Below are 27485 nucleotides of genomic sequence, written 5' to 3'. Positions count from 1 at the left end.
AAGAAAGAAAGAAAGAAAGAAAGAAAGAAAGAAAGAAAGAAAGAAAGGAAATACTTGACATTTTGGTATCTGTGATATTAAAAAGAACTAATATTTAATATTCAAGTGGCAACAGCTTGTAGAGTTTCCACACAACGCCCACAGGGATCGATTTTTCTTTAAAAATGGCCTTTAGGAGTCTGCCTTTTAAACAGGTGACACATCCATTCTCTGAATCCCTCTTTCCTGCCAGCACCATGGGGCACACACTGAGTGCGGCAGCAGACATATAATTCTTCACTGCAGGATATGTCTATGCAAATAACAGAGAATATGAGAAATTAAGAAAAATGTAATTTCTACTGACTCAACCTCAATGTAATCTCTGCTACTAAAAATGAATAGATGTCTTTAGAGGGCTTTTCTCCATATGCTCCCTCAATCCCCTTTATATACTATCCCTGAGAAGAGAAGACTCGTCATGGCCTAACTGATCATCAGTTATTCCACACCTGTACCAAGGCCGCCTAATGACAAGTTACGGTTGCCTGGCGTTTTTCCAGCATGACTAATTGGCACAGTACTAATTTACTCACCTGTGGAATTTTCAACTTCCCCAGCCTGCTGTCAAGAAGATGCATAGTAATGGAATAAAGATTTAAAAATGCTGAACACTATGAAATATTTCACTGATATTCCAATAGAAAGCTTTTACTAAATCATGTGCTTGGTGGCAATGATTACTCGTTGCTGGGGTAAAAAAAAAAAAATCAGAACACTGGTCATATATACATTTCCCTGCTAGAATAATAGGAAACAAGTGAACACATTTTTCTGACATAAAGAAAAAAAAAATTCTGATCAGATTACCTAAAACATGTTTCTTTTGTCCTGCATGTATTTAGTGAACATACCAAAGTTAATTACTATTATGTTCTACATCACAAAGCACTTCATTTTTGTTAGTATTATTTAAGAAAATATTTTTCCCATATCGAATGGTACAGTGAAGGAGTGATTTGTTGGATTTTTTTTTCAAGAAATGTGGAAAAGTCTGGGATGGAGATATAGGTATGTATGACTAATTATGTGAAATAGTAAACCACATCGTAACATCTCTGCTAGACAATCTGGCCCAAGGAATTTTTTAATGCGAGGTTATGTTCTTGAAAATTAATATTTGGGACGCCTGGGTGGCTCTGTCGGTTAAGCGTCTGCCTTCAGCTCGGGTCATGATCCCAGGGTCCTGGGATCGAGTCCTGCATCGGGCTCCTTGCTTAGCGGGGAGTCTGCTTCTCCCTCTGCCCGCCACTCCCCCTGCTTGTGCTCTGTCTCTCTCTCTGACAAATAAATAAATAAAATCTTTAAAAAAAAAGAAAATTAATATTTGTCCTGGAAAATTATTAGACACAAGTATAAGAGCTGACTTTTCTGGAGATCCTGTAGTCAACTGCGTTCACTCTGATACTGAGATATATTTGATGCACCTGTGAAAATTATATAGAAATTGACCAATTTTTATACATATGCTTGCTTGCTTATGATACAAGTAAAATTTAGAGATGAAAGCCCAAGATTTCCTACAGAAATTTAAATAAAATTGCTCATTTAATTCCTATATTCTGTTATATATAAATTCTGTAGGTTGCTCATTCACCCATCCTATAGTGTTACTGGGTCGTATAAGGGGAAAAAAGCTTCCCAGGCAAGTTTGAGAAACCCTTTACTAAATGTAGGCTTGCATCACCGTTACAAAATTTCACTTTGGAAACTTCAATATGCTAGCATGCATTCGGAAGAGAAGACAAAGTGTGGTCTTTTCCAACCGTGCTTGACCCAGACCCGTCTACCCCAACACATCTGTGAAGCCAAGAGTCTGAGCAGGCTCTGCCCTGACTTAGGCTGATGATCCCAGGTCCTCAGTACATTCTAGTGAAACATCAACATTATCCGCTTTCAATCGAACTGCAATTGTGGGCGATATTCTTTGCCTCTGACTTGTTCATGAGGATAAATATGCAAATGGAATCCGAAACACAGACTCGTTCCTTCTAACCAGATCTCAGCCCACATACTCGAGAGGAAAAAAGAGTAGTGAAATAATCCACTCTGGCATGTTGACCTACAGCAACGCAATGGCTTAAAATAGGATTGTTAAGTGATAGAAAAGGAGAAGGGAAAACAGCAGCTTCCGACTCGGCACATGCCTTCCATTTAGCATATCTGAAAGAACGTTTTCCTCATTTCAAAATTGATAGCCAACTTATTTTTGTTGTTTTGCTATCCAAATTTCTGTCCTCTTTCTCCAGAGCTTATTTGCTCTAACACTGAATTTTAAACATCTCTAAAAATGTTTGATATGTTATTATTCTTTCCAGATATCCTCTGAGAGCCAAGCAAAGAACATTAAGGAAGAAAGGAGAAATGATGCTGGAAACAGTGCAGTGAAAAAAGCCACTTCAAGGAGCAGGGTACCCACTACCCAGAGACTGGACTGTCTTATCAGAATGAGAACTTACCGGTACTTCTTGCTACTCTTTTGGGTTGGTCAGCCCTACCCAACTTTCTCAACCCCGTTATCTAAGAGGACTAGCGGTTTCCCAGCAAAGAAAAGGGCCCTGGAGCTCTCTGGAAACAGCAAAAATGAGCTGAACCGTTCGAAAAGGAGCTGGATGTGGAATCAGTTCTTTCTCCTGGAGGAATATACAGGATCCGATTATCAGTACGTGGGCAAGGTAGGATTCCATTGGGCGCTTTGACGTTCTGGTTGTAAAGCCTGAAGAAATTACTTCTAATAAATAGACGGGGAGGATGTGAACTATTCCCCCAATACAGTAAGAATTGTTGCTTATCTGGTAAGACTTTTTTTTTTTCACTTGAGTAGTTTTGGGAAGAAGACTGTAGCAAGAAGCTGAGAAATGTTAGCAATGCAACAAAGAAAGAAATGCTTCTGTTGAAAAAGAAACGCCCACAACCACCCACCTAGGATTATCATAAATCCTTTAATTTTTACTTTAGCTTGAAAAATGTGGTCCAGCTATTCTATAAACCAGGATGTATTAAAAATAGGAATAGAGCGATTAAGCTGTAAGGGAAGGAAGGTTCCTTTTTCTCATTCTGAAAGCAAACATTCGGAACATCAGTCCTTTGGCCAGGTTCAAATTAACTACCTCTTAACACGGCTCCCCGACTGTGTCGTCCTTTCCGTGCCCAAATGGAGCCCTTGGTCCTCAAAACCTACCAATGCCTCAGATTTGGTTGCGGCTGCTGTCGAGTTTGTCTTGTCTCAAATAATTGGCAAGAGCCAGGCATTTCAAAAGCTTGTGATTTAATTGTGGCAAGGTTCACAAGAGAGAAAAATGGTTATGTAGAGGTGCTATTTCCAAATATCATCTGACCATTTTATTGACTCTAGAAAGTTGAATGAGGTGGCATCACTTATGATAGCCCTTAGAGATTACTGGAGCTGAGTCAGGGAAACAGCTCAGTTATACTGTCATCGTGCGTTTCACTGAAATTTTATCATCAGCTACATTCTTGTGGCAGAATATCTGCATACTGCAACGATGGGGAAAAAAATAGAGACACGGATTTGTACTTTGTAGGTTCTGTGTTTCATAATATGGTATTGATAAGAAAAGTAATTGTCACATACCCTTTATATAGGGAATGAACATAATAGAAAAGATAAAATGCCTTTGTTTACGATTACAGCTATGATTTTGAAATGACTATATCAGGATATCATGCGAATAGCATAAATTTTGCAGATTCCAAGGGCTGCATGTTCACATTTCAATCTGTTATCAAATATCCCTAAATAAGAAGGTGCGAATATTCTCTTTAAGTATTTACCACTATAAATGAAGGAAAGCCATCCATGGCTTGGGCTGAGGTAACCAGGCATTGTTCCAATGAATGAATTATTAATGTGAAAAAAAGTAGGAGAGGAAGTATTCAGTGAAGGGGTGAACATCCACACAGATCCCCAAGGGTTTAGCCTCGTATTTGATGTGAAAATCACACGCTATGTGACTGCTGAAGAAAGACAGTCCACTTACTTGTACTTTACTCCATTTCCTTGTGAAATTTGATGAGCAGGCACTACATTAATAGAGTAATGGTTGTAAATAATAATAATCATCTTACAATCTTCAAAGCACTTTCTACAATACAAATAACATTATTGTCATAGAAGATTAAATTGTTTTAAATGCTTTGACTAAATAATTGATTCCCTTTTTGTCCTTTCTGCTTTTTCTTCTAAAATTGTGATGCCATTTTATATCAAAACCACCACGTGTTCTTAAAGAAAGGCTAGGATATATCAGGATGCTAGCAGCAGAAATGGATAAAACCGCATAGGAATCAGTTTTACCATGATAATTGTGAGAGGTAATATTGCCATGGGGTAAAGTTTCGAGCTGTGGACTCAAGCAGATCTGAAGCCGCCCTGCCATTTGTGTGGCCCAAGGCAGGTTGTTAACCATCCCAGGCTTTAGTTTCTTCATCTAGAAAATTCAGGCAGCAGTGCCTACCTCATGGAGTTAAAGTGAGACAAGAACCAGGGACTGGCACATAGTAGGTGCATAAAGATGTTCTTATTATTGGTGAGAAAATCCATTGTATATGCTCTATTAATAATAATCTATCTGTAATGCATTGAAGCGGAGTATTGATTTCTGTATCATTGCAAAAGTAAAATGAAGTAATTACAGGATCTCTCAGTGGGTGGAAAATACAAAGGATGGTGGCAAAATCCCTTCCCAATCAGAGCTTCAATTTAACCAGTTGGAGGTGGATATTTTATTGGTAGCTAGACATATTTCCCTACCTCATCCCCACCTCCTTGAAGGTGTGACACATAAGAGATTATCTGTTGAAAAAAAAAAAAAGGCAAGGATAATCACTGAAGTTGTCGTGAACCCCATATTCCTACGATGGATGTGTTTAAGAGATGTTCTTCCTCAGTTAATAGGGCATTTCCCCAAATATATCTTTGGGGTTATATTTTATCAACATGTGAAAGGATTTGAGTATAATGTGTTTTTACCACAGTTAAAAATAGACAAAAAAAAAAGCGTTTAAGAAAAAAAAAAGTTTGTTCCTCTTGTTGATCAACAAGTTGGCCCACTTTTAAATAGATCTGGAACAAAACATACACCTGATGTTGGGATCTGGATCCCCGAGGTTAAGAAACTTTTGGGAAAAAAAAAAAGAGAGAGAGAGAAAAAATAAGATTAGACTATAGCAGAGGTTCCAAAACATTCTTGGTTCGCAGTGCCCTTATTATCTCAAGAATTGTTCTCACAGTATGCTTAGGACCCAAGAAACAGATCCAAAAACCTTAATAGCTATTTATGTTCTAACTAGTAAGTAGCTCTTTGAAAAAAATACACAGCAATAGAAAAAATAATATTTTAATTTTATTCTTAAATAAACCACAGTTTCTTACTTACAGAATGTGGGCATCTACTGGGCTCTGCGCAACTTCTAAGATTAGACACTGCCCCTCATTTCCTTTCCACATTGGTTTTGCTCTGTACTCACTTATCACAAGTACTATGGGGAGTCCAGCTTAACAGACATATGACATCATCGAAAGGAGTGTAGCACCACCTACTGTTGAAACTGTGAACTACCCTGAGCTAGTAATTCACAAGGCGTCTGACTGAGCCCAAGTGTTGCTGTGTTTCCCTCGAAATTTAAAAAAATACTTCCTGGCACTAGGGTGGGTTCCCCAGGATGCCTCAGTATGTACTCTGGAAAGCACTGGACTGCAGCTAGGTCAGCACTTAAAGGTGTGCAAAGGCCAATAGAACCTTAAATCGTGCTTAGCCTAATTAAATAACAATTACTTAGAGTCTGTCCTTGGGGCCTGAAACGAAAAAATTGATCTGTACTTGTAAAGGACAGAAGCATTAACAGAAGAAAAGTGATGTGTCTGAGCAAGTAGCACTTAAAGTGGAAGAAAGAAGTTTTTACAATATAAGCATCTGTTTGTATTTGTGTTCATTGGTTTCCATGATTTGTGGTAAGTCTAGGGATGACAGTGATGGTGGTGGAGTGAGGAAGATGTGAGAACAGGTGGGAGCGGAGGGCTGTCAGGAGTCGAAGGAGAAAAGAGGGAGGGTGACAAGTGCACCTGAGAAGTAGCGGAAGACAGACTCCTGAGGCTGGGCTAACAATGAAGTGAAGAGACAAGATCACACTTAAAACTTGGAACACAAGCCAAGGCGACGAGACCTCTCTCCTCTAGCCTTCTGAACGCTCCCCAGCATTTCACTGTGTCCTGCAGCAGGAAGATGAACACAGAAACGTGACATGGCAGGGCGAGGGAAGAGTGGAGGCATATGCTTACTGTGAATACGGGTGGGGAAGGCCGATTCTATTGAAATATTGACAATCCAGATTCTGATTTATGAGAAAATTCTCACCTCTACTCACCTAAAAATGGCGGCGACAGGAGCAGGTAACAGAAGGAAGGCATTGTCCTGTATTGGGTAAGAGTTTGTAGGCTTAAGAAACAGATATACATACAGATACAGATAAGGAATCTAATTGTTTTTCTAAAATACCTGACCATCTGGGGCAACTTTTAGCTGATTTAGCGTAAGCAGCATCTGTGTCACCTGGGAGCTTGTTAGAAATGCAGAATCTTGGGCCCCACCTGAGGTCTACTGAATCATACTCTACATTTCAACAAGATGCCCCAGTGAATTGTATGCATATTAACATCTGAAGAGCGTGGCTTTTAAAAATGCCCTGGCCCTGGTCTCACCTCCCCAGAGATTCTGCCTCAGTTGGTTTTTGATTGTTGATGATTCTAATATGTGGTGGAATTTGAGAACCACAGCCTTGGCAGCATATAACTGGCAGTAATTATAAGAGAACATGGCAAGTTCCGTGATAAAATGGGTGTCCAGGAAGTACTGTTGGAAACATGAAGGAGAGGAGCCAGCTGGGCTTGGGACTCAGCAGAGCTTCCTAGGGGAGGTGATAATGTTGGAAGCACTCTTAAAGAAGCAGCAGGTGTGAGCTCACAGTGCAGAGGGAGAACTAGCAGGACTTCCCAGTTAATTAGATGCAGAAGCTGAAGGAGAGAAAGGCAGAAGTTCAAAGAGTCAGGGATTTCAAGACTGGACAGTCAGCAGAGTGAAAGCGTCACTAATGTTAGCACAGAAAACGAAAAGATACATGTGTTCTTGTCAAGGGGGGACAGGAAGAGTACTTGATTTTAAACAAAATCCACCCAGGTTGTCTTTGGCTTATGTAAACTTAATAGAAAAGTAAGGGGAAAGCATCATCATCTCCCATTTGCAGAAAAACCCTACCAGCTTTACATAATGTAGCAATTCCTTGAGGATGATTCATATATAGTCTAAGATTAAGTTCAGTAAGAAAAGAACGTAAGTAGATATAGATTAGATTTTGAAGATGTGGGCACTCATTAATACAAAGATGAATATACTTAAAACCTCAAACCTTTTGCACAGTTCCAGGCAGAAGATTTGCATTTGATCATTAAACAGCCCATAGCAATGTTGAATTCTCTTGTCTCCTGCATTTTACCCTTTACAGTGTTCTCTATGCTCTCCCGCCACACAATGTATACATGAGTCTCCATTAGAAGTCTTTGAGATACTTCTATTTTTAGTAGCATACCAGGAGATCTGTTTTTGTGAAATTTGATAAACTGTGTATTTTCATATTTTCTGATGTTACCTTTTTGGAAGTTGATGATGGTTTTCTCTTGTGGAGCTTTCCCAAAAAAACCCAGATATGCTGTGCTTTTTTAAACATAATGAAAATTTGGGTTCTATTTGGGGCTCTAACGTACAGGCCGCCCTAACATGCCTTTCTCTTGAGTCTTTAAAATTAATGTCTACCCAATTCAACAAAGCCACTCGTCTCAGGATAATTAGCCAGTAATGTTTTAACGGCCCATAGAAATGAAAGTTGTCAGCCACACACACCTCTAAAATTAGGAATGAACAATTATTTGTTCCTATAATCACATGATCCGAATTCAGTACACATGAAGCAATATTATATTCATTCTGAAAGACCATTTAAAAGACGCTATCATTAAAATATTGCTTTCTTGCGTTCCAATTTTTTTTTTTTTCTGAAAAGAGCGTAAGTTTAAGAGTAGAAGCCTCCTGGCGCTAATCTGAAGGGTGATTCAGAGCCTCATTTAGCCGCGGTCACTTTAGACAGCGGCAACGTATTAAACATCATCACAGCTACAATGTCCTGAGCCCTACTCCCTTCCAAACACTCTGCTCAGTGCTTCAGGTATCTTATCTCAATGCTGTGAGATATGACTTATAGCCCCGTTTTACAGATGAGTAAACCAAGGCTCAGAGCACGCAAGTATTTCATCCCAAGTGCTCAGCCTGCTAGACTTGGAGCCAGCTTCTGTCTGACCTCGCAACTGCTCAGTTATATTCCTTCCCCAGTATATCCACTCCTTCACAGAGCCATTGCAAGGCACAAATGAAAAAACATTCCCAGAACATGCTCTGGCATTCAGAGATTGCATGCGGCTCAATGCCACAAATATCTGCTGGGAACCTGCTGTATGAAACCCAAGGATAGATAGAAAAAAAAAATGTTTAGACTAGTGTTAAAGAGCTACTCAAATATGTTTGCATTATTATTATGCATGTTCCTTTTACTTTTTCTGGAATACATCAGTGATATTCAAAATAGTTACATGTGCACATTTTAAAATTAGATATGCAATTAGCAGTCTTTTTGGTCATCGTGATGAAAATGTCTTTTCTTTTTATTTCCCTTGATAACCTCTAAACTTCTATTCTGGTTCAGTGACCTGCAATAATCTTTTCTCCCTGAGTCAGGACAAGTGCCTTGGGCACATCTTTCTTCTTCATCATTTAAATTTAATGCTCAGCCATTTAACATTTTTATATCTCAATTGGTTAGTGTATGTAAGAGACCATGCACTGGCTGGTTCAATGTACTCTTAAAAAATGTTTCAAAAAGTAACTTCCCGACTGCCAATATTGGCAGTAATGCTCATTGTGTTTCCACTGTCCCCAACCGATTTCCCTTTCTTAATGACAAAGGCTTCAGTTTGCTAATTGATGCTAAGATGTCCTGTGTGGACAGCAGTTCCCTGAGTCTTAAACGTTCCCTCTCTGCACAGTTGCTCATGTGAAGAGCAGAATGGTTAGAATGTCTGACCTTGGTCATAAACCCAAAGGCAATTGTTTGATTGCCCAGTCACACCAGCAGAGTAAAATATAGAAAGGCAAAAAAGGACCCAATCCCAAATCCTCCAGCTTCCATGTCATTATGTCTGTGGAATCCTATATCCTCCTGCTTGTAATTCAATTTGTTGAACAAAATGGAGGGATCAAGATTAAAATAAAAGAAAGTTAAGGATTCAGATCCTTTTTGTTCATACTGAGCTGTATTACCTCCATACTCCACAAACTGAACCATTCTAGAGGTTGTTGGAAAGTTATAGACACTCTACAGGCTCATTTTAACAAATCCCCTCCCATTTATACTATAGACGTTGCTATTACCTTAACTCTACTGATTACCTTAACTTGTTTGTACTATTATTAAACAATACAAATACTTGGTTTGCACCAGAATTTTTTGGGTTTTGTCGTATTATGGGTCCACCATAGGAGATGGCAATATAAATATGCAAAATGCCAACATCCTAGTTGACATTTCTTTTCAAATCAAAATACTGTTCCGACTAAACTTTATTCCAAAAATCAGATAAATATCCCTGACTTAATGGTAATCAACAGTGAAAAGATACTTAAACCACTGATTTTTTTTCATCTTCGCTGATATGAATGACATTAATTTAAATATGAGAAGCCAAGAATATATTTGACCGGAATTATAAGTTTAACTGTTAGAAGGCCTTATATCTCCTGTCAAAATGAAAAGTTGTCTTTCTTATGCTCCATCCTCCTTTATCAAAAATAAACAAGTTTCTTTGATAACCTTCATCAAATTTAGACATTGTGTTTAGATGTTAATGTGTCATTGGAATCTGAAGAAGGCATATTTTGTTGTGTAGATGTAGGCTGCTAGTAGCAAATTCCAGCTTTCTATAAGTTTTGATGTTGTCAATTACTAAAAATGACCATGTAATATAATCCTCATGAGCATGTTAAATATATCAACATTCTTTGCAAACCTACCTTTCCATCTGGAATTAAAGAAGAGGTTGAAAGAAAGTGCAGAACTCCCCTCAGACAAAGAGATTTTTTTTCTTATTGCTATTTTGATAAATAAGTAGAAGGAACAGATATTCTCAAAGGTCAACACGAGGAATCAAATTTGAAATTACATGATCTGGAATAAAAAAGAAAAGCAGCATGCCCAAGTATTTCACCAGGAAAATAGTTACGGTTTCTTCCAGTTTTCCATCCACAGAGAATACATACACATAAGAAAAGAAGGGCATTTTAAAAGATTAAAATGTATAGATGTGTGAAATATGTGAATAAATATTTGAGGTGAACTGGTATGTTTCAGAAGACCTGAGGGGAGTAATGAGACAGAACAAAAAGCTTGAAATATCACTCTGGATGTGGGATTTAGTGGTGACTAGAGGACACTGAGATTGGAGTTAAGAAGGCAACTGAAGAAGTTATCTCGGTTAGGACATTTTCGAATAGATCTGGAGAGAAAATGCTTTTCATTCATTCAATCATTATGCACTAGAGAGTGTTTAAGTTAATAGCCAAGGAGGCTGCCTGTGTCTGCACCCCAGCTACACTCTGACCACCTGGGTAACATTGGGCAAGTTATTTAACCTCCCTGCCCCTCATTTCTTCCACTGTTACATGAGGGAGTAAGAAAGTTACTGAGGTGAGGTTTTAATAAATTAATACACAGAAAGGGCTTAGAACAGGGTCTGGCATATCATGCTCACAAAGGGAAGACCAGCTAAGAAGGGAAGGTACCCTGCAATCAAGTGTGCCCTCAAAGGACAGGAACGGTGAAGAGAAGGAAGAACCAAAGGTGCCCAGGGGATTATTCCCCTAATGTTCAATCTCCTTCCATGAAGTCAAGTATGATGGGCCAGAAGACGGTGCCAAGCAGCTAAGGCAACTGCAGATGTGACTCATAAGGCAATTCAGAGAACTACTCATATGTAAAAATATGAAGTCTTCCTTATTATCCCAATCAAACTAAAAATAAAGTGTGCACTACACTTCACGTCGTTTGATGATCCTGGTAACTTCTGTAGATCCTCCTATTAAGGCTATTTATTATCTCATTTTAAAACATCATCACTTTACACCACAATTTGGAGTTAATATTATTTAAATGGCCATGAAATGTTAAGAGTCTAATTAGGTCTCATTATTTTTAGATGCATCCAACAATGCAAAAAATGACGATTGCACTCAGGGTATACTCATGTTTTAAGTTGGAATAATCATAATTAAGTTGTAAGGTTGGAATTAATATTGTAATCTCCTTATATTATTGAAGCAAAGTTTTACTGAGGGAAAAATCATTCTTGACTTAATTTCTTACCCTGAATGTTTCACCTTTTTAAGAGTGAAATAATTAATTCTTTGTTTAAAGTTCAACTTTGACCTTCCATATATTGAGTAGTGTTTTATATTGGGTCCCAGGGCTCCTTTTTCAATTAGTACTTTAGATATTAAATTTGAATCTTCCCATACTTATATCTTTGTAAACTCTGCAGGACCCTAGACTACATGTTTTATTCATCTTTGTAGTCTTAAAAGTGCTTGGCACAGATTTGCACCTTGGAAACAGCCAAATATTACTTGAATTAAGCTGCAATGACTGAAGAGATAAAAACCTGCCATGTCATCTAGAAGTGTTTCCCAGTTTATTGGTGTGCATAGTTTGATATGGATATCACTGATAGTGTTTCGTGTCATTGGGTTGACAAGTGAAAATCTAAAGTCTTTAAAGTTCAAGGATATATTAGGTAGTAAACATATAAACCAAATTTATTACGTCTTTCCATGGAAGCTACCTCTGGATATTTCACATCAAAATGACACAAATACTTTATGATACAATAGGAAAAAGCTCAAGCTACCTTAGTGCAAACCAGAGAAACTGAAGACAACACAGCTGTATGTGCATAAACAAGGAAAGCAAAAAGAGAATATACAGCAAATAATATCATATCACAAAAGTTCATTCCTTTAAGAATTTTACAAATGAAAACCAGACAACATTTAGGGTCCCTTTAAGGAAGCTTGAAGCAAAATGGGAAAAAGTGAGAGTTGGCCAATAGAAAGCACATTTTTCTTAAAACTCCTAGGAAGCTACATTGTGTAGACAATTCAAGTGTGTGGTAAAAAAGAAATCATTTAAGACCAGAAAACACTGATTGCAATAATTCACACACAAAAAATCAACTATGGAGAAAAATGTGATAATACAGGGAGAGAAAAATTCTATATAATGACTAATTCTTTTCTGTACCAACTATATATTCTCCCAATCAACATATTTTGAGTTTTCAGAGGAAAAATAATCATTTCTGGAAAATAATCTCATCTTAACTCTTTCTACCATTTATATACCAGTACAATTTAGAAGAGAAACAGGAAAGAGAAGATGCCAAAAAATTCTGCTTTAACATACAATCATGCAAAATTTTAGCATGTTTTATTGTTTTCTTTCCACAAATTGTAAAGCATAGGACTCTGGCTCATTTCCTTACTTAATCTATAGCCCAGAGCTTCTTCCCCCACCCCCATCTCCCCCACCCCTCAACCCCAATGAAGGTAAATACCCCCTGAAAAGCAAACTTCCCCTTTAGAAATCAAGCAAAGCAGAATGGACTATAAACAATTACCTCTTATTCTATTGTATCTTCTTTCTCTACTTTGAGAAATAATTGACATACATCACTGTGCAAGTTTAAGGTGCAACGCATGATGGTTTGATTTACATATACTGTGAAATGATTATTGCTACATTAGGTTAGGCTAGCATCCATCTTCTCATATAGGTACAATAAAAAGAAAGAAAAAATTCTCTTTGTAATGAGACGATTTATATCTTGAGTGTTCTATCCATCTTCCCAACTATAGGTATTACGTAAAAAGAGTAAGAAAGGGAGGGGCTATTTACCTGTGCAAAAGCTCTGATCTTGGTGGATCACTGATTCACCTGCCTCTTAGAGGAAAATGCTTTTAAAACCAAATCAAGAAAAGTAAGTGACTTGGTCAAACTTGAGTGGCAGTATTTTATTCCATTTTATCTCCCTTTCAACAGTCTAGACATCACTTACTAGAGTTTTAAAATGATAATGTCATCGTTGGAACTTTACTGCAATGGCAAACCATCAGGTAATTTCTAAGGAAAGGGAGGGTGTAGGATGAGGAGAGACAGAATAGAAAATACAACACAAAAGAAATCACTCCCTGGCAGGCAAAGAGTATTCCAGAAAATTTGTAAAGAGATAAAGAGCAATGATAATGTTTTCTTACACTTTTATCAGGTGCTACAATTTATGAAGCACTCTTGCATACAAGTGTTCCTTGAATGACCGCACAAGCACACTTCCAGTTGAGCAGGATTAAATCCTTTTGGGTGTGAGAAAACGGTCCCAGAGGGGGTAAAAGACCAGTGTCACTACCAGCAGAGTGCTCCAGGTTTTTTGATGTGTTTGAGTTTAATACTCCTGCCTTACACCACATTATTAAGCTATTAGAGTAGCAGAAAGTATTTTAGACATGGTGGGCAGATTAAACAATAGCATAAATGTGTAGGAGTTGGAGCTCTATGAGAAGAATCCTCAAATTCATGGCACTAACTCACTATGAGAACACTTTCCCCAGCCTGGCCATCTAGATTGTACATATTTCTCTTCACTGAGATTGTTTCACTGGTCTCTTGAAGGAAGGAAGGAAGGAAGGAAGGAAGGAAGGAAGGAAGGAAGGAAGGAAGGAAGGAAGGAAGGAAGGAAGGAAGGAAAGGAAAGGAAAGGAAAAGGAACTGTTCAAATCATAAACTTATGAACTGGTTCCCAAGCAAGAAAAACTAATAAATGAATGAGCTCATAATTTTCTCTCCTAGGATCATTCACAAGAACTTTTTGAGTAGGTTACAGAATTCCCTTTAGTCATCATTTATTGAGTACATACACGATGCTTGTTAAGAATTTGAACAAGAAACAGTCCCTCTCTCAAGCAAACTACTTGTTTTATAAAGATATAACTTTAACTTTTTATAATAAGAATATTATATCCAATATATTTTTTACTTCTGAAGAAAAACCCATTTTGGGAAAGGTCCATTAGCTAGTGAGAAATATTTTTTTAAAAAATTTCTGCCATTTGAGTCATCATGTCTCAAATGTCTGCATTTATCTGTTAATATTTTCTTCCAAAGTGTATGTGTCAGAGTGAGAGGGGAAACGAGGGGGGGGGCACAAGGAGCATGTGTGTAGGTGTGTGTGGGCACGTGTCCTTAGATTTAGCAATTACTAAAGAGATGACACCATAAGGCAAAAAGGTAGGATTGTTACCAGTGAGTTACAGTGCCTTACTAAATCAACTTTTAACTGGGTATCTGGTTCTCAGCTTGATTTACCACTGGCTTTTTGAAAATGAAAATGTTAGACTAAGCAGAAGCTGAGACTAATGTCGTAGTCTGCCAAAGACCTTGGACTTCCAGAGTCAAGCTAAAGGCAGTAAACAATGCCTTTTTGGGGAAATAACTTCACGCAGTGAATAAACCAAAAGGCAATTGTTTAATTGATAAATCCCAAATGAACAACAACATCTATTACAGTTTGTATCATTTGTGCCAAAAGAATTTACAAATAACCTAGCCTGGGGTCTAATATAATAAATACAACAAATCCAGAAATGTTTGTAATCATCCTGGGGAGTGCTGTTTGGCAATATGCTCTGGTGTGAATGAGCATAGACTTTGGAGTCAGGCAGATCTTGGTATCCTTCCTGGCCTTGCCCTGAATTTTGGGTAAATTACCTAACCTCCCTGACCTCAGTTTCTCCAGAAAAAAAAAAAATGGGGAAAATAAAGGTTAGCTCTTGGAGTCATAAGAATTAACTGATGTAACACACAACACTTTCTTGTAGTACATGACACATAGTAAGTGCTCATCAAACGTGAGTGTTCTCCACTCTTTCCTGGGATTTTTGAAGGACCACATTCAGTCTCAGTCCACCCTGAATTCCAAAGATAAGGAACTACCACCTTAGTTTCCTACGGCTGTTGAAACAAATTATCGTGCACTTAATGGTTTGAAACAGTACAACCTTATCTTACAATTCTGGAGTTCAGAAGTCTGAAATGGGTTTCATTGGGCTAAAATCAAGGTGTCTGCAAGATGCCCTTCTGCAGGCTCTAGGAAAGGATCTGTTTCCTTGACTTTTTGGGCTTCTAGAGGCTGCCTATGTACCTTGGTTCATAGGCTCCTCCTCCATCTTCAAAGTCAGCAGCCTACCATTTTCAAATCTTTGTCTCTGTCTCTGTCTCTGTCTCTCTGTCTCTCTGTCTCTCTCTCTCTCTCTCTCTCTCTCACACACACACACACACACACACACACACACACACACACACACTGACCTCTACTCCATCATCACATTTCCATCTGACTCCAACTCTCCCCTACCTCTTTCCCTTATAAGGACCCTGGTGATTACATTAGGCTCATCTGGTTAATCTAGGCTCATCTCCCTGTCTAAAAACCTTTATCTTCATCACATCTGTAAAATCCTTTTTGCCAGGGAAGGTAACTTACTCACTAGTTCCAGAAATTAGGACATAGATATCTTTGGGAGAGCTATTATTCTGCCTACCACAACTATTATAGCAGTGAAGTTTTGTTCATTTTATAGTTACTCTGGTACTTTTGACATTAAATTCAAGGTATTGAGCGTAAAAGATAAATGTCATGGGGATTAATAAATTTCTCCTGAGTTTAGATTTAAAATTCTTTAGCTTTTAGCACTTTGTCAGAAATTCTCCTCCACATAACCCAAGGTCTGTTTCAATGGTTATTAAATCTAACAAAAGAGAAAAGATTGAATTGAGTTGGGTCATGGGGAATCTCTGCAAATGCAGAATCTGTATGGTATTATTTGAATGTATTTTAAAAGTTACAAGGTACACAAATGAGAAAAAAAATGGAAGGATAGAAAGATGATAGACGACAGATAGATGGATAGACAGACAGACTGGTTCTCAATGGAGGAAATTTGTCCCCCAGTGGACATGTGACAACATCTGGAGACATTTTTTATTCTCATAACTTGAAAAGTCCTATAGGTGTCTAATGAGTGGGGCCAGGAATGCTGTGAAACATCTTATAATGCATAAGAAAGGTCCCACTACAAAGAGTTAGCCCAAAATGACAATAGTGCAGAGGCTGAAAATCCTGAATTAGATAGATCTTTGTAATTCAGCACTTAAAAAATTGTTTGGGAGGTGCCTGGGTAGCTCAGTCTGTTAAGCATCTGACTGTTGATTTCAGCTCAGGTCATGATCTCAGGGTCATAAGATCAAGCCTTGAGTTGGGCTCCACACTCAGTGGGGAGTTTGCTTCTCTCGCTCTCTCCCTCTCGCTCTGCCCCTCCCCCCCAAAATAAATTAATTAATTAAAATATTGTTTGGTACAAAGTAATCCTTAAATGAATGTTCATATACCTGAATGTAAACATTCAGAGATAATATTTGTGTTATGGTTAACCGAATACACTGTGGTATCAGATCATCTGGATTCAAATTCTGCTTCTGTTGGTTGTATAATGCTAAGAAATTACTTAACTCTTAATTTGCCTCAGTTTCCTCAACAGTTAAAAGGAAATATGAAGAGTGTCATGATAAGTAACAATTTATATAATCTATGTAATGAGTTCAGCACATTTCCTGGCCTACAGAACAGGCTTAATAGATGTCTGCTATTATTTTTTTCCCGAATCCCAGCCAGACCGGTTGTCAAATTGATGAATCATACAAGAGAATGGTTTAAAGATAAAGTATTTCCACTGTTATAAAAATCAGTCAAATTATTTATATTGTATAGAAGAATATAATTTTTTAGGTCGTTATACAGGGCAACATAGTATACTTGAAAGAACATGGGATATGGAGGCTGCTTGATCCTAAGTTTTGTTAGAGAAAAAGAGATTTTCTAGATTCTTTTCAAGCCCACTTAATGTTATTAAGAGATGGGCCTAACCAACTAGAACAAAACTTACGAATTCCATTTATAAATACAGTCACCAAAAATTATTGGTGCCAGGCTCGGGGCTGCAGGTCATGCTTCCACTCCCATTGTCTTCTTGATTTTATAGTAGGAATTGCCTCTTCCTCCCACTGAAACCTATTTGGTAGGGTATTCCTGAAACCAAGGGAGGGATTTCGCAGTCCTGGCTATTAAACACAGAAACACACAGTTCTATGTGTATCTGAAGTCCTTTCTACAGCCTTGAGGTTATGCATCTGAAGTCCCGGGGGGACAGTGGCAAGTTTGTGGGTTAAAGGTGAAAGCACACTGGTTTTTGTCCATTTCCTTTTGAGGCAATCATGTGGTGAAGGGGAAGCCCCTTTTAGCTCTCAGGAGACTTTCCCGGGCTTCTCCAGGGCAAGAAAAGGATGGATGATATCATAGATGATACCTATCAAAGACAAAGCAACCCTGTAGCCAGGACCACAGGAGCCAAGGGCAATGGAAGAGTCAGAGTCAGACATCAGAGGGTTTTTCTGATGACAATAAGGCAGGCAGGATGGAGCTACCTAGCTTTGATCTTGGAGAATCGAGTCATGTTTCCATCTGCCAAAAAGCACAGATACCACTGAGGAAAGTAATGGATGAGAGATATGGTCTAGAAACCAGTGGGCCAGAGGGCAATATGAGGACTGCCCTTGGCTCCAAAAGCCCCCAAATTTCCCTCTGACACAGGCCATGTGAGTCTCTTTTCTTTATACACCCAGATGGTATCTTGGACTGGATCAGGGCAAAGGGAAAAAGCAGAAGCCAGAAAGACTAAGATTTATCTAAAAGAGTTATCTAAAGAGACTCTATTATTGAATCAGGTAGACGTTATTGGATTGCACTAAATTATTGACTCGATGTGCAACCTAATATTGAGTTCCAAATACTCAATGGGATTAGAGCTTAAGGGATAAACTATTAAAAAAATAAGGAAGCTGCATCTTTCCTTGCACATCTGAGTGCAGTGTGCGCAAATATGTGGCCAGCAACTCAAGGGAAGGCATGTTTCTATTTTAGCTGACTTTATTGCTTTTATTACCCCAGGCACATTCTCAAAGCCTCCTCTGATTTTCTCCCACACTGAGCCTGGAAACCTTGCCACATGCTCATGCTGGATGCTCAGTCATTTTTCTCCTATCAGTAATGTTACCTTCTCCAAGAAGTCTTCATAAACCCTCCAAGGACTGACATGTTCCCTGACTCCCCCTTGTCCAATTTACAAGTTCCTTGTTTGCCATTCTCCAGCTTTTTACTTACCTTATTATTCCTAATACTTAATAAAAGTGCTCAAGTGTCTAATTTCTGCTTTTATTCTGAGTCAGTACTTCCAAGCCTAAACTGCAAGTTTGCAGAAGGCAAGTGTGATGCTTTTTTATTCACTGTCTCATGCAGCTCTGCAGGCCCATACATGTTTTTTAAATGGTCTTGGTTCGTAAAGTTAAATTAGTTTTATTATAGAACAATGTTTCTGCGAAATGGAGCATTTTCCATTTGTTATCCATTCGTTTCTGCAATAGGAGGATATCTCAAATATAGCACAATAAATCTTGAAGCTTCTTCACCCTTAACAGGTGACTTCTGCCCCAAGACTCAGTGGACTTATAATGGTTAGTGTACTTGCTATACTTATAACTTGTCTACTCTCTTCAACAAAGCCAATACAAGTTGGCTTTATTATTGTATTAAGATTTCATTGGTTATTAAAGAAGTATTTTTAGATCTGAGGCAATAACTTGGATTTCTCCCTCAGATTGCTCAGATTAGATCATGTGCCTAGTGTTTGGTAGTGATTGTTAAATGATCTGGCAACTTCAGGAATGTAGAACCTTGGTACATAGAGTTATTACTAAAATCAAGCAAGACAGGAGATGGAGGACACTAAGATTTATTGATGGCTTTTTATGTGTCAGAAACCTTCACTAATTATTGATATTTTGTCCAATTTTATCTTTACAACATTCATTCACTCATTCTTTGAAATCATTCATTATTGAGGACCTATAATGGGCTAGTATGTCAGGTGCTGAGAATACAGAAATGAACCAGACAGTTTGGGGGCCTTCCTTCATGAAACTTCCAATCTAGCTATTTGCTGATTGTAACATGAAAACAAGTCATCAAAAAGACAGAATCCGCTAATGGCTAAGTGGGGAATAAATTGAGAATGTGTAACAGAGGAATCTAACTTAGACTAGTAGCTTAGGGAAGGCTTTCCTGAGGAGATAAGAGATGACGCAGACCTGATGTATGCGTGGGATCACCCAGGTAAAATTGTTCAAAAGGACTTTATGCCAAGGGGACCATATGCAGGGAGACCTAGATATGAAAGAGACTAACACATTCTTTCGATACTACAATAAGCAGAGTATGCTGAAATAAGGAGTGTCAGGGAGAGAATGGTGGCTGAGGAGGCTAGCGAAGGGGCAGAGACCATGGAGGACTTTAGAGGCTGTGTTAAGGAGTGAGGATGGGCACTTTTATCCTGAGAGTAAAGAGAAAACCCTGGAGGATTTAATTAGAAGAGAATGGCATCCTTAGAGTTGGTGTTGTTACTGTTTAAGTCGGGCTAGTTACAGAAAGGAAAATAGACTGAGAGGAAGCAAGACAGAGTGTGTGTTAGGAGGTCCTCACTGCAACAAACCAGGGAGAAATGGTGGTGACTTGGACCAGGGTGGTGGAAAGGAAGACAAGTAGGTGAGTCGAGATAGATGTAAGAGGTAGAATTGACAGGAGTTTGGTGGCTTAATGAAATGGATGATGGAGGTAGAGGGGAGGGTCTAGGATGACTCTGGTGGCCTTCACAGAGACAGGACATACAGAGGAGGAGCAGGTTTGGAGAGGAGGTGATGAAGTCAATTGAGAAGTCCTGAGTGTAAGTTGTCCAAGAGACTCGCCTGGAAATCAAATGCATCTTTGACTCTGGATCTTGAGAAAATGGTCTGCCCTGGGGTCATCTATAGATTTGAGCATCAAGGGCACACAGATAATATTTGAATACAGGAAGACAGAGAGACGATCTCATCAGGGGAGTATATGTGAAATGAGGAAAGACAAGGACCTAAGACATGGGCCTAAGGGTGACCAACTTTTAAGGGACAAGTAGAGGAGGAATCGCCGGAAAAATTCATTATTCTGAGTTCTATCTTAGAGATGACAGAATGAAACTAAGTTAATCTAACTAATTTAGTTAATTAGCAGGAAAGTCAGAATTCAGACCCAAATCTTTCCACCTTCTGAATACTTCATGTTTATGATGCGAGAATGATTTGTGGAAGCATTTCTCTGAGTTAGGCCTCCTGTGAGGCGTTTTACATATGTTATTTTATTAATTTTCAGAGCAACGTACTTATAGACTCAGTATCGTTATTATTGCTCTCATAGACATGAGAGAACTGAGACGTGGACAGATTAACTAAGTTCCCCAAAGTTACACAGCTAGTGCCTAGCATGCATTTCCACCCATTTCTCTCTGTCTCTCTCTCTCTTTTTAAGATCTTTCATTTTTTAAGTGATCTCCACCAATATGAGGCTAGAACTTACAACTCCGAGATCAAGAGTTGCATGCTCCACTGACTTGAGCCAGCCAGGCACCCCTGTGCCCATTTCTTTCCTCTACCCAAGGCTATGCTTTTAACTATTATGATTGTACTAGTTAAGGCAGTGGTTCCCAAACTTGAACACTCATTAGAATTACCTTCTCAAAACACACATTGCTAGGGGCTCCTGGGTGGCTCAGTTGGTTAAGTGTCTGCCTTCGGCTCAGGTCCTGATCCCAATGTCCTGGAATTGAGCCCACACTGGGCTCCCTGCTCAGTGGGGAGTTGGCTTCTCCCTCTCCCACTCTCCCTGCTCATTCTCTCTCTCTCTCTCTTTCAAATAAATAAATAAAATCTTTAAATACACACACACACACACACACACACACACACAGATTGCTGGACGACACCCCTTGAGGTTTTGATTTTGGAGGTGGGTGGGGCCTGAGAATCTGCCCCATTTCTAACCAGTTCCAACAACCTGCCACAATAACGTGCTACCATCAGCGTTTTCATTTGTAAAGCAATCATCAGATATAAATTAGTTAACTTATACTAAATCATTAGCATTCAAATACAGCATATTAAAACATGTAACAAAATTTTATTGAAAGATACTTTTATTTACTGGCCCTATAATCTCTAAAACAGAATCTATTTCTAATTCCTTCCACGTACTTCAAGCAAGGTTGAATGTCTTCCTGGTATAAACTCTACCCAACAAGCCTTCACACTAGCACTATGTATCATGCATTATGTAGAGAGATGTATGTATATATACATATATCCTTATATATATATATTGAATTCAGTGAAGCCTCAGTTTGTCCTAACTTGACTGTAGACTTATCTTCTTAATTTAAAATAATAGTCTAGTTAGCAAAAGGTGTTCTCTCTCTGCTATCACTCCAGTTTTTCCACATCAGTGCTATTCAGACACCTTTTCACAACTGTTCTCTGACTTCCCTGTGACATATCCGATTGCCAACCTTTACCTTTCACAAATGGCCACATAACATTTGCACTATACTCTACAAGCATATTCACCATAATCTAATTTTTTTTTACCTCAGCAAAAAATCCTATAACCGCTTTCAGGTTTAGACTCTGTTTTCTGTCGCAGGGATGCATATGCTTAGAAGACTCAGTTTGATTACTGACTCAGATAGTGACTCAGTGACACACAGGTCATGGGAGGCAGAGGGCGGCATTAGCTCGTTTCATAAACCACTAAAAATCAGCACAATTAGTGTTATACCCTTGAACTGGAGTCCAAGTCCAGTTGAGAGCTGGGACATAGAGCCGGTAAAAACAGCCCGGCACTGCTCTGGCGTGACCCTCCGTGAGGCCGTGTCTACAACCCCAAATCCCCGTCTTTATTTGTCAATGTGTTGCACTTGAAAATAACAATAAATCAACAGAAAAACAAAGACCACAAGCCCCTTCTGGAACAAAATGCTGCAAATACAGTAGTAAAAAGTCCTGCCAGCCCCCGATGAGATGTGACTTTCTGAGGAAAGCGGATAATTTTTACTTGATGGTGAATCGTTAAAAGTGAGCCAGATGATTAAACTTAATGGAACAGCCGCATTAAACTGAAATTAGTCAAAACATGCCTCGGGCAGCCTACAACCTTTTATTTGTTGTTGTTTTACTTCTGCCTTTTACAGTGGCCATGATGAATGACATCACAAAAGAAAAAATCCAATTAAAATCTAAGTGCTCAATAAACCCCTAATGTCTGGTTGCCACCGCCACTTTCTCTAGCACTGATGTCTTATGTTTCCTCTTTTCCCCAAGAAGAGAGAAAAGAACTGGCCCCAGGGGAGTTCAGCGGAAGGAGAAAGAACACACCAAGGCTTCTGGAGGTTTCTGCTCTCTGCACTCTCTCAGAAACAGGCACTGCACTTTGAGGGGGATGAGGTTAAATTGTTTTATTATCAGACAACGCCTGTGTAAAGAGATGCATTTTCCCACTAGTTTTCAAATATTGATAAATCAGAGTTGGGATCTGGAGAGCAATCCTGTTCACACTCTTAGTCGGTGTCTCCACTGCCCTTTCATAGCGTCTCGGGTGTTTGTTCTATAAGTCACCGAAATGGTCTCTCTTGACAGCTAAAAATAAGTTTCTGATTACTTTTACCTGAATAAATCTTGTGACCAGATGTGGTATTCACCTACTAAGTGTGCAACAATTACATATTGAGGGTGATGAAAGAACCAGCAAGGGAAGTCTACAATCTAGTGGAAGGCAGAGTATCATACATCACATGGAAAGACAGCAACTGCCACCCAGTAGAAGAATACTAGCTTTCGATGACAGATTTTGCCTTGGAGATGCCATGTGTTTGTAAAATTGGGTTTTCAAAGTCCTTACAACAAAGTTCTCAAAGTCAAAATAAGAGTCAAAACATGCTTATTAGGAGAGAGGAGCTAACAGGAATGGTATCTTAAAATGTGCTTTTACGGCATGTTTACAGAGGAGTTAATATAGAATATGTACAGTCTCTAATTAGATCTTCCCGAAAGCCTTGTCCTGTGGTTCAGTATCCTCATTTCATTGATAAGGATCTTGGCTCAGGGAGGTTAACTGACTCTGCTATGATCTTACACGTGGTGAGTGAGAGAGAATGAACACAGCTCCTATTTGGGACTCTGGTGCGGTGCCCCCCACACTGCCAGGTTTGCTGACCAGGGCTGCCCGGAAGCCAGAGCCAATGGGCAGTGATGTTGGTTTCATTAGTCATGAGTTAATGAAATAGCTTTTTAAGAGCTCTCTTCAGTCATTAGAATTTGACGATGGAGAGTTAAACTTTCCCCAGTGGCTCTTTCTGTGTAATCACGGTTTCAACATTTCCTTAGCATATCACATTACACAAATCATGGAGTCCTCTTTTGTTTTACATTTCTTATGGCGTTTGTCTCACTTCTAAGCAATTCCCTCCCCATTCCCATTTATCTTCCATTATTTCTGCCAAATTGCTTTCAAGGCTACTAATTGTATGAATAACATTCTCTTCTTCAAACTCTGCTATTAACTAGCACTAGCTGTGTGGCTTTGGACACAGTTTCCCAATCTCTATAAAAACAGGGAGGTTGCACCAAAGAATCTATAGGGCCTCTTCTTGTGCTCAAGTTCTAGTCTTCTGACTTTCACAAAAGGTGTATGATTTTGAAAACCCTACATAAACTGGAGCCTTTGTTTTCTTGACTCTACGATGATGGATTCAGTTAGCTCATGGTCCCCAAAGTGTGTTTCTTGGAAAACTGTCCTCGGGACTGCCAACATCCAAAAAGGATTCTTCACCCAGGAATGTTCAGGAAAGCTAGATTAAATAAAATCAAGTACGGTTTTGAACTGTGGGCATTCACAGCCTTTAATATGTTAATGTACACTGGGTGAACTGGGTGACGCCCAAGAAAAGAAGTTGAAGTATTTCCCAAACTTATGGCAGCACAGAACCCCTTTTCCTTTTTTTTTTTTAAGATTTTATTTATTTATTTGAGAGAGAGAGAATGAGAGATAGAGAGCACTAGAGGGAAGAGGGTCAGAGGGAGAAGCAGACTCCCTGCCGAGCAGGGAGCCCGATGTGGGACTCGATCCAGGGACTCCAGGATCATGACCTGAGCCAAAGGCAGTCGCCTAACCAACTGAGCCACCCAGGCACCCAATAACTAGGATTTTAAAATAGTTCTCAATTTTCACTTCTACAAATTTGTAAAGAGGGTTAGCTTATCTGAAGACCTAAGAAAATTCCTTCTAAACTTTTTCTAATGGGAAAAGGGAACCAAAGACACAACAGGAACTCAACACTCTAGAAATCATTGCTGAGACAGGCAACGTGGGCAAGTCACCAAGTTAGAATCATTATCTTCCATTTTAATGGTATATTAGCATTCACTTCAACCCTTAACCCAGACGCCTTTCACTGACAGTCTTATCAGAGCCTCTGCTGGATTACCTTCAGGAGCAGGGCACCCACTACTCCATAATGCAGACTATTCCATTTTAGTCTGGCTCCACTTTTTAGAAGATCCTCACCTATATTAAATGAAATTCTGAGTAGTAAATATTCTTGTTCTAAGTGACCTTGTAAATTGCCTAGTCAAGGGATTTTCAAGGCACTGTTCATGACAACACTTATGATGTTTCTCAGATGCTTTGAGCTGAATTTCATAAGTAATTAAATAAATATCACATCTTCCCAGAAAAGTGATTATAAACTCCATCATATAAGACTCAAGGAGACTGGGAGACTGGGTGGTTCCCTAAATTCACCAAAATAGGAATATATAGAGGTAGAATGTACTCAGGTCTCTGTTTCAAAAACCAAACTCCTTTTCTCAATAGCATATCGCTTCTCTTGCATGTCCAGATACATAAAAGTGAGGAGGAGAGTGTATTTGTAAAATCTGAGTACTGTCAGGAAAATAGTGAAAATAGTTTCATTCTAACCAGGCTAATATGTCTTTGGGCATCTTGCTATTACTCTGGCCTTTAGAATTCCCTTCTCCAAAAGAAGGATTATTACATTTTCTATAAGCTCTGTTCCAATATTGGAAATTTCTATGATTGTAAGGAAACATATTCATTAATAAATGGTATTACTATTGAGGATTTAAGTAAACAGTGAGAAAAACAAAACAAAACCCAAACCTGCATCCCTCAGAAAGGACTGAATGAAAGTTGACATAGCAAGCATCATAAAGACAAACAGTTTAGAATCACATGCTTGACTTTTACTTTCTTTAATTTTTTTGTTTTTCTACACTAGTTACATTCAGACCAGGATAGAGGAGATGGATCACTTAAATATATCCTTTCAGGAGATGGAGCAGGAGATCTCTTCATTATCAATGAAAACACAGGGGATATCCAAGCCACCAAGAGGCTGGACAGGGAAGAAAAACCTGTTTACATCCTTCGAGCTCAAGCTGTAAACAGAAGGACAGGGAGGCCTGTGGAGCCCGAATCCGAATTCATCATCAAGATCCATGACATCAATGACAACGAACCAATATTTACCAAGGATGTTTACACAGCCACTGTTCCTGAAATGTCTGATGTTGGTGAGTGAGATGCAATTTCAACCATACAATGTTTCTCCTCTAGTACATCAACTGAATAAAGGATCCTATGAGTGAAATTTACTGAGTTGAGTGAATGTAGATGTTAAATCCCAAAACTATGCTATTTCAAACACTCCCTTTATGGCCTATTTTGTAAGTGCACCTGCATTTCCTAATATTACTCTAGTCTCATTTTATCATTATCTTTAAGAAAACAGCATTTCCTCTAATGATGAAGGGATGAAAAATGGCAGGCAAGAACAGGAGGAAGAAAGAGACATCACCTCATCTACTTTCTGCTCCCCAGGTGCCCACTCTGTTCCTCAGGCTGAGAGATAGTGGCCCTCTCCACCTCTCTCAGCACATATTGGTACTGGGCCTGAGGTGAGGATTTCCCCAGTGTAAAACAAAAGCCTGAATCTGCAATCCAGGCTGAAGAGTAATGACATTTGCTTTAATTAACTATGTTTTTGGGAAAGAGACTCAAAGAAAACTTAAAAAAAAATCCATAAACAATGTGCAGATGATAATGTCTAGGGGATATATGCTTTACTAAGTGATGGAAATTAAAAGATTCTCATGACATTAATATGGTAAATTAATATTTTGTGCACAACTCTACTACCAATTAATTCTAAAGTTAATAAGTATGGCTTTAATTTATTTAAGTTGGGAGAAGGTTAACAGAATTCAAATTTTAAAAAAATGCTACTGACATCACTCTTAGCCACATTAAAATACTTCATGGGAGACAGTGACAAATTTTAAGCTACTTGTATAAAGGGTTATTTTCATTTTCATTCAGTGTCAACTTCAGAAGGGCTAAGATACATAATAATAACTTTTCCATAATCCTGTGAGTCAGATATCAGAGGCATTTTAGGTCACAGTATCAAGACTTGGAAAAACCTAATCCATGGAAATGATTGTAAACTCTCTAAATCTTTCTCATCAAGAAGTTGCTCATCTCATTACTTAAAGCCACTCTGTTTTGTTAGAAAAACCACAAACCATCAGCAAAGCAAAAGAGAGGGATTAGAATTCTTTTAAAAGGAAGATTTGTTAGGAAAAAAGTATTTTTCCTCGATGGGGTAAAAGGCAGGAAGAATTAACAAAGCACCTCTCATCGTCAGCACCACCCAGTAAAACAGTTTCCAGAAAACAAAACTTGATGTGCAAGGTGTCACTGCACAAGTATAGGGGGTGCCATTCACCTTCGAAGCCATTATAGAATTAATATGTATTACAAATATTTGGGGGGTAGCTAGAAGTAACATATCTTGAGGAAGGGAAGGCTTTCTCATTTGCACACAGGCACAGTTATGTTCATATTAACCATTATCATAAATTAGCATATCATTATGATGATATAAAAAAGCACCTTAAAGAAATTACATCATGATTGTGGGACAGCAGCAGGGTAGTATAAATGGGCTTTGGTGTCAGACAGACCTGAGTTTGAAATGCTACTAATAAGCAGTAACTTGATGTCTCTGATCCTTCAGTTCCATATCTACAAAAATAATAAAGTCAACTCCTAAGGATTATTGTAAGGATGAAATGAGAAAACAAGTGCAGAGCCCCCGGGATAATATCTGGCAAGTAACAGGTGCCCAAACATCCAGATAATCATATTCTAAAAGCATTCAAAT

At 38.7% G+C, this 27485-nt stretch overlaps 1 protein-coding gene across 3 annotated transcripts in view; it reads left to right on the top strand.

Annotated features, from left to right (window-relative positions):
* CDH6 (cadherin 6) overlaps positions 1 to 27485 on the top strand; it is a 132069-nt gene that overhangs the window by 75333 nt on the left and 29251 nt on the right. For all 3 annotated transcript variants that reach the window (XM_025866672.2, XM_073891065.1, XM_073891066.1), the window contains exons 2-3: positions 2358 to 2714; positions 25539 to 25833. In XM_025866672.2, the coding sequence (XP_025722457.1) occupies positions 2487 to 2714; positions 25539 to 25833 (523 nt within the window). In that variant the 5' untranslated portion in view covers positions 2358 to 2486. The remainder of the gene's footprint in view (positions 1 to 2357; positions 2715 to 25538; positions 25834 to 27485) is intronic.

This window comes from Callorhinus ursinus, unplaced genomic scaffold (genome assembly GCF_003265705.2).
Source record: "Callorhinus ursinus isolate GAN/ISIS: 27379988/994484 unplaced genomic scaffold, GSC_fseal_2.0 scaffold3, whole genome shotgun sequence".
Classification (NCBI taxonomy): domain Eukaryota; kingdom Metazoa; phylum Chordata; class Mammalia; order Carnivora; family Otariidae; genus Callorhinus; species Callorhinus ursinus.
Note: the sequence above shows the minus strand (reverse complement) of the source record. Positions and strands in the feature narration are given on the sequence as shown.